The following is a 13,779-nucleotide window of genomic DNA, read 5'->3' as shown; positions in this document are numbered from 1 at the left end:
AGCGACATGAAACACTTGACCTATACCTGATATAATCACTTTCTTGAAAAGTATCTAATTTAAAATGTAATTTGAGTAAAAGTTACTTAGTTACTTTCAATTACTTGATGTAAAAAGGGATGAATCATAAATCTAATCAGCACAAGTTTTAATGAACCTTTAGGCACATTTTGCATTGTGTTATTCCCCATTTTGTGTTTGAACACAAATGGACTGTCCGAGGTTTGGCCAGGGGTTTCCTTTCCTCTTGAGAATTATTCAGTGCATCTTTGTCTTGAATATCAGCCCAGAATCATCCAAATTGATCCAAGACAGACTGACATTTCTGTACAATGACTGTACTTTCTATAGTGAAAATGCCTCACATGTAAGCACGTACAATTTTCTTTCATTTCTGGCATATCTTTATTTTATTTTTTTCATATTTCTTTTTTTTTTTTCTCTATCAGTCTGATTTTACTCAATAACGAGGGTGGGTTTCAGTGTAATGAAGTAAAATACTTGGGTCAAAATGCACTCGAGTGAAAGTAAAATTACCTATTTCAAATACTACTTAAAATTTTCAAATTACTCATAAAAAACTACTCAATTACAGTAACGTGAGTAAATGTAATTCAATACTTTCCACCCTTGGTCACTGCCTAAACCCCAGCCCCTGCAGACAGTGAGGAGTCAGTACTAGTGCAGCCTCTGCAGCTTGGTGTGGGAATTCTGGAGGTTCACATGAGAAATGGAGCGTCGATATTACTGAGAAGGAAGAAAAAACTTGTGTGTGTTCTCTGTCTGCAGGTTAAGGCTCTTGACAACCCAGGTTCAGTTGTGATTCTTGTAATAACAGTAGAAGTGCAGGCTACGGACAGTTTATTTGGGTTAAAATGACTTATGTTTGGAGTAATATTATGCTCATAACTGGTTTTCTATTTCAAGCAAAACTACTTTCTCTGAGTGTTCCCTGTACCTTTCATGATTAGGTTTTTCTTATTTAAACTAATTCTTAATTTAAGTCACTTCATTACGATTTGTTTTTCCTTCTAGATTTGAAAAACCCAGAGATCGTGACGCTGAGAAACCTGACGAAGGAGAGTGCCGGCGTTTACAAGTGCACGGCCAGTAACGACGTGGGAGAGGAGAGCTGCACCGTGGAGGTCAAGATGCACTGTGAGTCACCTTTGACCTCTGACCTGTACTTTTCCGCATTTAAACATAGCACGCATACCGGAGAAGACTGAATCCAATGTGCAAACTCAGGTACTGTGGAGGATTTTGTGTGTTTTTACGTACTTAAAGGATCCAGTCTTAAGAACTAGTTCATTTTAACGTTCCTGTACTTTTACAAAATGGATTCTGAGTTGTGTTTTGTTTCATTCACACATGTTTGCACTGGTTCAAAGTTATTCCTCACTTATCTTGTGTATTCTGAGCATCCTAATTATTCACTGTGATGAGAATAGACACACTTTTCACATCACAACTCTCTAAAAGTTGTGGAAAGTGCTTATAAACTCATCGCTGTGAATAATTTGCTTGTTCTGAATGCATGAGGAATAACTTTGGACCTCTGCAAACTGTTTGAAATGAACTAGTTCTAATTTTCACGTTTTTAAGGCTACGTTCAGACTGCAGCCTGAAGTGACCCAAATCAAATTTTTTTGCCCCTATGCAACCTGTATCTGATCTTTTAATGACAGTCTGAACGACACAGATCCGATTTTTTTCAAATGTGACCCAGTCCACTTGGATATGTGCTCTTAAAAACGATACATCTGATCTTTTGACACGTGACTTCAGTCTGAACGGTCAGGCTCAGAGTCTAGTCAATGGAGGGAAAGCAAAGTTAGTGAGTTTATTAATATTTGGGGGGATCGCTGTATTCAGGCCAAATTGGAGGGGTCTTATCGGAACCAGGCAGGTCTTTGAAATGATCGCCAAAGAAATGGTCGAGCGCGGCTACAGGCGTCCTGGCTCCAATGTCAACGAAAAATAAAGAGTCTGCGAGACAAATACAAGGAGGCTAAAGACTCAAACAACGTGTAACCTGTCCATTTTAACGAAGAACTGGACCGTATTTTGGAGACAAGGCCAGGGGTGTCAAACTCAAATTCACAGAGGCCAAAATTAAAAACTGGGACTAAGTCGTGGGCCAAACTAAATATTTTTTGAAAATTTTCAACAACATCTGCATGTTTTCTCTTCTTTCGAGATTTGTAATCTTGAATAAATATTTAATTAATAGTTTTGCTTAAACAATGAATCCAGACCAAGCAAAATATAAAATAATAACAACATTTTAAATAAATAATGTCTCTATAGCCTATCTGTGTGTGGCGGGTAAGCTCTAATACATATTTGATGTGATCTCGTGGGCCAAATATAATTATATCGCGGGCCAAATTTCCGGCGACTTCCGTAAACACTGAGTACGCTCACTGTGTGTGACGTCGTCGTGTCGTCCAGTGCACATGCGGGACACTTTTGGGGCATTTAAATTTCACACTGGAGATCACATACAAGTCGCATTTAATTGGAAATGTGAACGACCTCGCAAAAAAAATCAGATTTCACTTCATTTCAGTCTGAACGTAGCATAAGACAGGAAAAATCAAATACAGCGTCAGTAAAGGTGCATTGTGTAACTTTTCTGGTGGAGGGTCCGTCAAATGCTTTTCTTCATAAAGATGTTATTACTGTGTCTGGAATGTTTCACAGTTTGATATTACACCTTTTTATCTTCATGGAGTCCAAACCAGACCAAGTTACAGGTCAGATCTGTGGAGAGGCGACGCCGCTCACAGTCAGAATGCATTTTTTTTTTTGGTATTTTTAAGCAATAAAACCATCTGTAATTGAATAAATGTAATGTAGAGCTATTTAATGTCATACTGTGGAACATTCCAGGCAGAGAAATGACATATCCATAGAAATAAGCAGGTGACAAATCCTAACCAAAAAGTTACATAGTTCACCTTTTAAGAGAGAATAAATGGAAGCATTATTATTCACTCAAAAAAGAAGAAAAATTCAGATCTATTCAGTCTTAATTAGCCCTTGTCACCAATTAAACCTCTATCAATTCACGTCCATAGCCAATTGTTCGCGTTAATGTATGAACGACCTCTGTGCTGCGCTCGGGCCGATAACACGGGATTTCACCTGTGGACAGTCCTCACACGTGATCGGATAAGAGCCTGTTATTAATGACATTGTGGACAGAGGAGCTAACAAGACCCACACAACTCAATCTGATGTTCCCTTTATTGAACGCCGTCCAATCAATCAGGGCTTCCTACAGGCACGAACGACTTAGACCCAGGCAGTACAGACGAGGAGGAGGTTTGGAAGTTATCTGAAGCTAGGTTATGGACAAAGGTGAGAGAGTGCATTGTTTTTTGAGTTAGGAGTTTTAGTATATTTGTGTTACTAATGCTGATAGTCACACAAAACCAAACCAGTCACAAGCACCACAAAACTCATATTCCTTCAGTGGCAACTTGGCTTAAATGTCCACGTCAACTAGCCGGTAAATACACCGCACTCACTGGTGTAGTGGGGATTTTTTTAAGAGGGGGTATGTGATTTGTGACGTCATCATCCCCCCTCCCCAATTCACTTTCAGTACAAACATAAAAGTGCCAGTCCAGAAAAAAAATCAGTAATATTAGATGTTTTTTTTTTTAACTCAAAATGATGCAGAATCATGTTATTAACATTAACGCCATTTATAATCATCTACAGAATATAAATCAGAGGCTACAACACATGAACCAGGACTAAACCAGGACTAATCTTGGACTTGAAAGCGAGAGAGAGAACCCAGAACCCATGGAGCAGAGTGTCCATAAAGCGCAATTGGGTGGCGGCCACATGCTTGGGCTTGTGGGGCGCGGAGCTCTGCGTTGGTCATTTTGCCCGCGGTCTCCCAACAGTCTATTCAGGCGCACATCCAGGCCCGTCCAGACACTCAGTCCTGGTTTTCTTCTGGTTCAGTTCTAGTTTAGTCCTTGTTCAGTCCTGGTTTAGTCTTGGTTCAGTCCTGGTTTATTTTTTGTTCAGTCCTGGTTTAGATCTGGTTTAGTCCTGTTTCAGTCCTTGTTTAGTCCTGGTTCAGTCCTGGTCCCTCATGTCCCAGGTATAGGACAGTAGTGCAGATATCATGAGCCTATGCAGGTTGTTTTCACCATGGCAAATCTCCCCGGTTTGACATTTAAGTTATATCTATTTTAGATTTGTTATTTTTTACATCGAGAGGAGTGGGTGGACGATGTACCCCCTTGTATCACGCCCACTACACCCCTGACCGCACTGATTTAACAGAAGTGTCACTACACAAACAGCAGTTCCATTTTAAAGCAGACCTTTTTAAACTTTTAACCAGGTTATAGTTGTTTCCACTTCTCGTTTCATTTGGAATAAATGGAAAAAATTGCATAATAGTAACTTGAAAAGCAGGATTGGTACATGTCAAATAACCTGAATACTGGCAAACCGATTTCCACTGCATACTGTTTTATTTTAGTTTTTGTTTATGGTATTTATTGTCGTGTCTTCAGGCAAGACACTCCAGCTTGTTTGTGTTGTACCAGTGATTAGTGAGTCTGCCCCAGGACAACTCACAGAACTGAAGATCACTGGATGACAGTAAAAGAGGTTTTGAAACGTTTCTAATTATTTTCATATTGTGGTGTTTTTCGCAGATGTGAGGGGAATGGGCGTGGTCGCTGGTGCCGTGGTGGGCGTGTCCTTCGGCGTGCTCCTCATCATCCTCATCATCTGGCTGGTGTTCCGCAAGAAGGAGATGAAGAAGTACGAGGAGGAGGAGACGCCCAATGAGATCAGGTAAACTGTCAACTCACTTTCTTTCAGACACAGCGCAGAAACATCTCTTTTATCTATGGGACACTATGCAGATGATGTTGCCAACAATAGCTGCAGGTTTTTCCACGCGCTTAACAAGAGAAAAACCTGCCCTTTTGTCAGCTTTGTCATGTCTGATGTAGTTGACCGGTCTTCAAGTTTCTTCATAACCTGTTCTTTTGCATTTCTGTACAGTTCAGATCTTAGTCTACAAAGATATACAGCTCTAATGAACATAGAATACTTTTGACAAAAAAAAAAACAACAAGTCAAAACCTGTTTTTATTTTGTCTCTACTCTCAAGAATCACTGCTATATAGAAAAACTCACTCCATTGGTTAAAAAAAAAAAAAGTAATTAAAGCTACCATTTGTTAGATCAACTTACAAGTGGTAGCTTTAAAGGGCCCATATTAGGCTATTTTCTGATCTATGTTATAAAGTTTCCTCATCAAAAACATACCTGGAGTTCTGTTTTATTTCATTTGCACATTTAACACGCAAACCCTGCATATTTAGGCTGAGTTTTTTAACAGAAAACACGCTGTTCCAAGTTGTGATGTCATGTGGTAATACAGGAAGTGGTCCACTGTGTTTTTAAGCTCCATACACCTTCACTAGAATCATTTCGATGATTTTAGGTCTTGAATTGCCGATCTCTACTGAACTTAACTTGAAAACTACCGCTTTGATATCATTAGTTTTGGAGATGTAGACAGACATAGGCTGTGTTCAGACTGTAGGGCTTAATGCTCAATTCTGAATTTTTTTGTGAAATCTGTTTTTTTTGCGAGGTCGTTCACATTTCCAATTAAATGCGACTTGTGTGTGATCTCCAGTGTGAACTTTAAACGGCCCAAAAGTGTCCCACATGCACCTTGGAGGACGTCACACGAAGCGAGCGTGCTCATGGGTTACGGAAGTCGCCTAAATGCCGGACTTGTCTCCCAAAATACAGTCCAGTTCTTCGTACAATGGACAGGTTACACGTCCATGGCCACTTTGTTTGAGTCTTTAGCCTCCTTGTATTTGGCTCACAGGCCCTTTATTTTTCGTTGACATTGGAGCCAGGACGCCTGTAGCCCCGCTCGACCATTTCTTTGGCGATCATTTCAAAAAAGGCCCAGTTCCGACAAGACCCTCCAATTTGGCCTGAATACAGCGATCCCCACAAATATTAATAAACTCGCTAACCTCGCTTTCCCTCCATTGACTAGACTCCGAGCCTGACGTGTAGGTGGGATGAATGCACTTTGGCCGTTCAGACTGAAGTCGCATGTCAAAAGATCGGATATGTATCAGTTTTAGGAGCACATGTCCAAGTGGCCTGGGTCATATTTGAAAAAAAATCTGATCTGTGTCGTTCAGACTCATTAAAAGATCAGATACAGGTCGCACAGGGGCAAAAAAATCTGATTTGGGTCACTTCAGCCTGCAGTCTAAAGTGTTACTCAAACTCCAGGTATATATTTTGAAGAGGTAACAACATTATAACATGACTTAAAGCTCACAAGAGTCAGTTTTGTGTAATATAAGACCTTTATCTTTAACTGTAGTCAAACTAAAATCTTCCTTTTGACTCGAGTTGCTTTAGACTCTCCTCTGGGCACAGGCTGGGCACAGGTCTCCTCCACAGACCTTCACCCCTCACTGGCACAGAGCTGCAGTGGTTCAGACCTCGATCTAACACAAAAGTCTGAAGTTAGAAGAGCAGGGGAAGAATATCAAAACGTTGTCAGACAAAGAAAACTAAAACACCACATAAAAGCACATAATAACCTCAGTATAGTCTCGTAATGAGGGCTGGGCCATTTATTACCAGTCAAATGTATGTTTTTCTCTTTATTTCCATGATTATTTACACTGTAGATTCTCACTGAAGGCATCAAAACTAAGTGTGATATATTGCTGTACACATATAGAGCATAAACGATAATATTAAAACCAAACCATAAAGTAGAATTATCCGCAAAATGTTTTCTTAATGTACAATATTGTGAAAAACATGAGCTGCAAGAAATAAAAGACAGAATACAGCAGTTATGTAATTCATTTGTGTCTATAATGAGTCATAGAATTTCATAATGCGACACTCCACAGCTCGAATTATATCATAATACAGAAAAATAACCACAAATGTCAAATTACTGCAGGGCAAAGAAAAAGTCAACACAACAGGCTTAGACTTAGACGAAATTTATTGATCAACAAGGGAAATTACTTGGACAGAGCAGCTCACAATATAATATAATAACAAAGAGAACAAATATAAATGGTAATACTAAATTGTAAAAAAGTAGGAAAAACAGCAAGAGACGTGTCAAAAAAAGGCATACAGTATGTTCGGACTATAAGTCGCTCCGGAGTATAAATCGCACCAGCCAAAAAATGCGTAATGAAGAAGAAAAAAACATACATAAGTCACACTTTTTGAGGGAAATTTTTTTTTGGATTATCAGAGACCAGGAACCGACATTTCTTCTTGAAAGTCAAGTTCTAGTAATAACAATAGAACAGAGAACAACAGACTGTTAACGTCACATATGAACAGTTCTTCAGATAAACTATAACATAAACAACAGAAGAGAACAAGTTCACCAAACTCTCCATCTCACTCCAAATCACTAAATCCACTGAATTCCTCATCCTCGATGTCACTTCTGAGACACTCCACGACCTCCGGTGGTAAACGGAGCGCCGCTTCCTCTTCTGTGTAGTCGCTCCAGAGCAGTGTTGGGAAGGTTACTTTTAAAATGTATTCCTCTACAGATTACATATCCCAAAATGTAGTTTGTAATGTAATCCATTAAATTACTTAAAGTGAGTCACGTAATCTGAATACTTTGGATTACTTGATTTGCTGTAGAGTCGCAAAGACGCGGATATCGTAACATAAGATGTTTTGTCTGAAAGACAATAAAAAAGCCCAGACTTTATTAAAAATATTATTGATAGAAGAGGACGAGACACGGTCCACGCAGCATGGTTTAGTTAAATCCCGTTTTATTCCTAGTTTAGACCTGATTTGGACCTGGTTGAGACCTGGTTTAGTGTCCGGCAATGAGTGGAATTACTGGAAAAAAAAAAAAAAAAGCCCACAGAATATAGCCCAAAATGTGAAAACAGGAAAATACCGCTCATTAAAACAGTAACTGTAACTGAATACAGTTACTCATAATTTGTACTCTGATTACATAACTCCAGTACATGTAATCTGTTACTCCCCAACACTGCTCCAGAGTTTAAGCCGCACCAGCCAAAAATAAGCCAAAAAAAAGAAGAAAAAACATATAAGCTGCAGCGGACTATAAGTCGCACTTTTGGGGGAAATTTATGTTATAAAAGACCAGAGACCAGGAACTGACATTTCAGCTTGAAATGACAAGATAATAACAATAGAATAGCTGTCGTCAGACTCAGCATCAGTTCCAGTTAGAATTATTCTGGCCTTTCTGAATCCCGACAGGATAGTTTCAGTGTCACTGAAGTCCAGGCTCTGTCCATCCATCCAGTGACTCTCAGGAATGTTGCATGGCGCTCCCTCCTGATTGTCACAAGTTTCTCACTCACTCCAAAACTTTCTTTCTGCTGCTCGATTACCATTTTCAACTGCATATTTAGTTACTTGGAGCTTGTAGTCTGCAAAATAAGATTTTCTTTTTGAGTGCATTTGTGTTCAGTCTTCTCAGCTGTCTTTATAAGTTTCTTCAAATTTTCAGTGATACAGAAGTAATGGTGCTATCGACTGACATGATACAGACAGGACAGAGGCTCTTTCTGCAGGAGACATGTGCAGTAGAGTGAAGTGACAGTGGTACAGGAGGACCAGGAGCAGCATATACTGACACACAAGACTAGAACGCCCTCTTGCAGCTTCAGTGTGAACATTTTAATATATAAGTCGCACCAGAGTATAAGGACCACCAAAACCATGACAAAAGTGCAATTTATAGTCCAAAAAACAGTAGTTATATAAATGCATATGTAATAGGTAATATTGACTCCCAAAAATTATTGTTCCATCTGCCATGTATTCAACGATAAGTCGATATAGTAATTATCTCGACAGGCTACACTACACTTTTTTTTTTTTTAATGGCTACGCAAAGGGAGGCTACTGAGAGGAATTTAGATTTTCTTTGCTACATAAGTCCATACATCTTACTTCATATATTTGATGTCTTCTGTATCTTCTGTATATAGGCGAGTTTCAGCTGACGTCATTGTTATTAAAAGCCCGCGTTGCATGCTGGGAAATATTTTGGTCGGAGGCAAGAAACACGGTAGCGGTCAAACACAGTGCGTAACCTCGTGTATTTATCCCCGATAATGGTAAATTCCTGCTGCATTATCGGATGCACAAATAGAAGCACGGAAGAAGGAAAATGTCTTTTTTGTATTCCAAGTGAAAAGAACAGCTAACGGTGAATTAAATGACTTTCAAACATCCGCAGAGCAAACATAGAAGATCCTAGAAAACCGTGGACTCGTTCAACAACACATCGAGACTCTTGGAGGTTTTCATCTTTTCTGCTGTGAATGGCCCAGAAGTTTCCACCAAGTCATTGTGGATATCGCCGAAGTGAATATTGGTAGTTGGTGATTCTGACCAGAAATTTGGTTTGGTCCACCTTTTGTCGGGGTTGAAAAGGGTGATTTGTCGTCCGTCGATGCTTATGACCAATTTCTGGTCAAATGGTCTTTTGGTCCTCTGCCGTTAGAGTGGATAAATAACCGGGATCAATACCCTTTACGTGCTTTCTCGCTCCGTCCGTCACGTTGAATTACTGTTTATTGCCGCCAACCAAAATAATTCCCAGCATGCAACGCGCGCTTTTGTCAACAATGAAGCTCGCCTATACAAAATATAGAAGTAAACACAAATAAAAACAGTGCATGAGAGGTTACATCCAAACTTTTGACTGGTACTTTATATAAGTTGATAGTACGCTATTAGGAACATTGTGAGATCCTCTTTTCTGATTTCGTTTTCTGTTGCGAGGGGGAGAGACAGAGATTGTGGCTAATTGCTATCGCCAAAGTCTAGTGCGACTCAAACCCGACTGTGGAGGCTCTGCAGAGGCAAAAACACTAATAAGGAAAGAGATAAGACATGAGAAGTGGAGGAAGAACTTAGCTACGGCGTAAACAACTCATCAGCGATACTGCTTCACAAACTTTGTCTCTTATATTGTGAAAAAGAATTCTGAGCCACAGCAGCCCTGCGATTTATTATAATAGGTCAAGTTTATAGAGAATCTTAAATGTGAAACTCGGGTCATCCATTAGTGATATTAGTATTAGACCATCACGAGTTATTTTCTCCCAAAATGCAAATTAGACAAGTTACTTACACACAATAACAGCCATAATAAGCATTTAAGGTTGAAAATCACATTCTATTGTCTAAATAAAGAGTGTTTTTTATTATCATCATGGTATCATAATTGGTATTCAGTGTTGGGAAGGTGACTTTTAAAATGTATTCCCCTACAGATTACAGACCCCAAAATGTAGTTTGTAACATAATCCATTAAATTACTTAAAGCGAGTAACGTAATCTGAATACTTTGGATTACTTGGTTTAGACCTGGTTTTAGTCCTGGTTTGGACCTGGTTTAGACCTAGTTTTAGACCTAGTTTCAGACCTGGTTTAGCCCTGGTTTAGTCTTGGTTTAGTCTTGGTTTAGCCCTGGTTTAGTCCTGGTTTAGACCTGGTTTTAGACCTGGTTTAATGTCTGGCAATGAGTGGAATTACCGTGAAAAAAAAAAAGAGATATAGCCCAAAATGTGAAAACAGGAAAATACCACCATGTAATCCATTTATTTCAGCAAAGTAAATGTAATCCAATTACCTCTCATTAAAACAGTAACTGTAACTGAATACAGTTACTCATAATTTGTATTCTGATTACATAACTCCCGTAATCTGTTACTCGCCAACACTGTTGCTATTGAGTATTGAGTGTATTCCTTAGTATTGAAAGTGAGTTTGATTTTCGTATTGTGACAGACATGAATAAGCATAAACCTTTTTCACAATGGCTGGAAGTGCCTCACTCTAGGTTTGTTGAAATTCTGGTTAATGGTTTTCCTTGGCAAAATGTCTGTGGAAATGTCTCTCGTATTCTCCACCAGCTTCATAAATCTGTCCCATCACCAAATAACAAGGTCCACAAAGGTCCACAACTATCAAGGTAAGAAAGATGAAAGCTTAAAGGAGAACAAAGATTAGTGTTAGTGAACTACTGAGCAAAATTAACATTATGGTATCCTAGAGATGTCTCCATATCTCTACAAATCATTTTGTCTATGCTAAAATCAACATCATGAAACTGATTTTTTATTTCAATTGTAGAATCAGTCTGAGTGAACAAGTTGCTTATGTTTTATTCCTGACCATAGCGTTAGTTTTGCTCAGGAGTAGTTCACTAATGTGTCGTCGTTGTTCGCCTTTAAGTTTTCATCTTTTTTACCTTGATAGTTGTGGATAAATTCTTCATGGACAGAATGTTTATCCTTTGTGGACCTTGTTCATTGAAAATTTGGTGATGGGGCAGATTTATGAAGCTGGTGTAGAATATGTGAGACATTTCCATAGATATTTTGCCATATAAAAGAATTAACTGGAAGTTCTGCAAACTTACAGCGCAGGACTTGTGGCCTTTGTGGTTTATTCGCACTTCAGCTGTGAGGGCTAATAGAAGACACTTTAAGATCATTATATTTAAGATTTAGCCAAAAACTGTGCTTTTTTTCCCCTGTTTGGTCATTATTTAGGTTTTAAATTTTACTTTCTGGTTGGAAGCCAGCCACGCTGGCGCTACTTAGTGCCTCCGTTCAATTTAATTTCTCTCCAGCAACTAGGTCAGGAATCAGAATACACTAGATCACAGGTGTCAAACATGCGGCCCGGGGGCCAGATCCGGCCCTCCAAGACCTTTATTGTGGCCCTCAGTTGATTTTCTACTAAAATATTTTAATTATATTTTCTATTTGGTAATAGAATTTGGTAATTTTTTGCGGTGTTTATCACAGCAGGGTCTCCAGCGTCTCTGTACGTGGCCCCTCCCACCTGAGCAGCACAAATGAAGATTTGTCTCTTTCCAAACGCTCTTAAAGGACGATCGTTTTGACTGTTGACCGTGACACCCTCATCAACAAAATGTCAAAAATGAGAAAAGTGGAGCCGAGTGCAGGATTTTCCAAGAAAAATGGACTTATTCCTACTTGCATACAAGTTCATGTTAAAACATTGTGTTGAAATTGTGTTTTTCTTAAAATTTCAGGTTGTTCATAATATTATAATATTTTGTAAAAGAAAGAGTTTATCAATTAAAAAAGATTTCTGTAATAGATTTGTGTTTCTCTGCACAAATAGTTGAACTTATTATTATTTTTGGGGTTTATATGACATGAGTTTTCTGATCCGGCCCTTTTGGGATCAAAGTCGGTTGGATACAGCCCCCGGACCAAAATGAGTTTGACACCCCTGCGAGACGGTTCGCAAAAACCCTGGAAGTGCAAGTTCAGCCACCAGCCAATCAGCAAAGAGCCATACATTCAGTTTGTCAACGATTCCCAAGATCGAGGATTTAAAGCCGGAACAAAGAGAATTTTATCAAGGGGAAAGACGTTATTGCCTTTCTTCCTAAGGGATTTGGGAAAAGTTTTATTTACCAGTTAGCCCTGTTAGCGGTGCATTACATCCGTCACAACCAAATAGGCAGGCACTTTTTATCATTTAACCAATCGCTGCTACCATTGAGCGAATGAATTCTAATGCTGTGAGGTCAGACATTTCTACGAAGTGAAACTGGCTGATGAATCAGGCTAGGAAATCATGCCATCACCCTAGTGAAAATTCGATAACTGTTACCTAGCAACCAAAACTCCTCTAATGTACACAGAGATTATTATTTAACAAAAGAAATTATAAGAAAATGCCTTTATTTTGTTGAAATATGGAACTCTAAAACAGAATACTTCCTGTAATTTTCATCATATTTTTCAAGTTTTTTTCATAAATGCCTCGTTGATTTGTGTAAAATTATCACTTATATTTACAACAGGTTTTATTTCACCAGCATAAATAGAAATTAGACAATGATAAAGCCTGTCATACTCACTTTAAACCTGTTGTGTTTGTTCCAGGGAGGACGCCGAGGCTCCCAAGGCCAAACTGGTGAAGCCCAACTCTCTGTCGTCATCCCGCTCTGGCAGCTCCCGCTCGGGCACCTCCTCCACCCAGTCCATGGTCCACAACATGCCCCCGCGCCCCCAGCGAGCGTGCGTGCCCGCCGTCGCCGCCCTCAAAGAGAACTGCCACCAGGCCCCGGGCAGCTTCTCCCAGAGTCCCCCCGGCTACTCCCAACAGCAGCCGGCCGGGTACCCCCAAACCCTGCCCAAGACGCCCGAACCTCGCGCCACCCCCACCTCCTCCTCCACCACCACCACCTCCAAGCCCAGCCCGCCGCCCAAACTCAGCCCCGCCAACCTGTCTCGTATGGGGGCCACTCCGGTCATGATCCCAGCCCAGAGCAAGGCCTTCCAGACTGTCTAGACCAGAATCCCCCCCTTTCGTCCTTTCCCCTTTTACCCCCTTTGCTCAAGTCTCAGGACATGGCAACCAGCTCTACTCATTATAAACTTCGGGACAATCTTCTTCACTATTAATCGATTATTATTTTTTAAACTCCACAAATTGACGAACTATTGTCAAGACGGCCGATCGAAGGATGTATTGCTATGAAAGCGGAATACTTATACTGCGATATGTGGACTACGGAGTACGGGAAACTCTTCAAACTCCAGTTGCAGCCTCAAGATAATTTCAGACGACGCGACATTGACTTTGCATTGGGATGAGAGGTGTTGATTGTACAGACTCCACATTGTATTAACACTTTACTGAGTTGTATCATCTCTG

At 39.8% G+C, this 13,779-nt stretch overlaps 1 protein-coding gene across 1 annotated transcript in view; it reads left to right on the top strand.

Moving 5' to 3' along the window:
• Window positions 1-13,413, top strand: part of LOC110159481 (CXADR-like membrane protein) — a 42,896-nt gene extending 29,483 nt beyond the window's left edge. The window contains exons 5-7 of the mRNA XM_020924036.2: window positions 1,036-1,158; window positions 4,692-4,833; window positions 13,005-13,413. Coding sequence (XP_020779695.2) covers window positions 1,036-1,158; window positions 4,692-4,833; window positions 13,005-13,413 — 674 coding nt within the window. The remainder of the gene's footprint in view (window positions 1-1,035; window positions 1,159-4,691; window positions 4,834-13,004) is intronic.
• Window positions 13,414-13,779: the final 366 nt, after the last annotated feature.

This window comes from Boleophthalmus pectinirostris, unplaced genomic scaffold (assembly GCF_026225935.1).
Source record: "Boleophthalmus pectinirostris isolate CB_2022bp ecotype Guang Dong unplaced genomic scaffold, ASM2622593v1 HiC_scaffold_12, whole genome shotgun sequence".
Lineage (NCBI taxonomy): Eukaryota > Metazoa > Chordata > Actinopteri > Gobiiformes > Gobiidae > Boleophthalmus > Boleophthalmus pectinirostris.
This window is presented reverse-complemented; position numbering and strand designations above follow the sequence as displayed.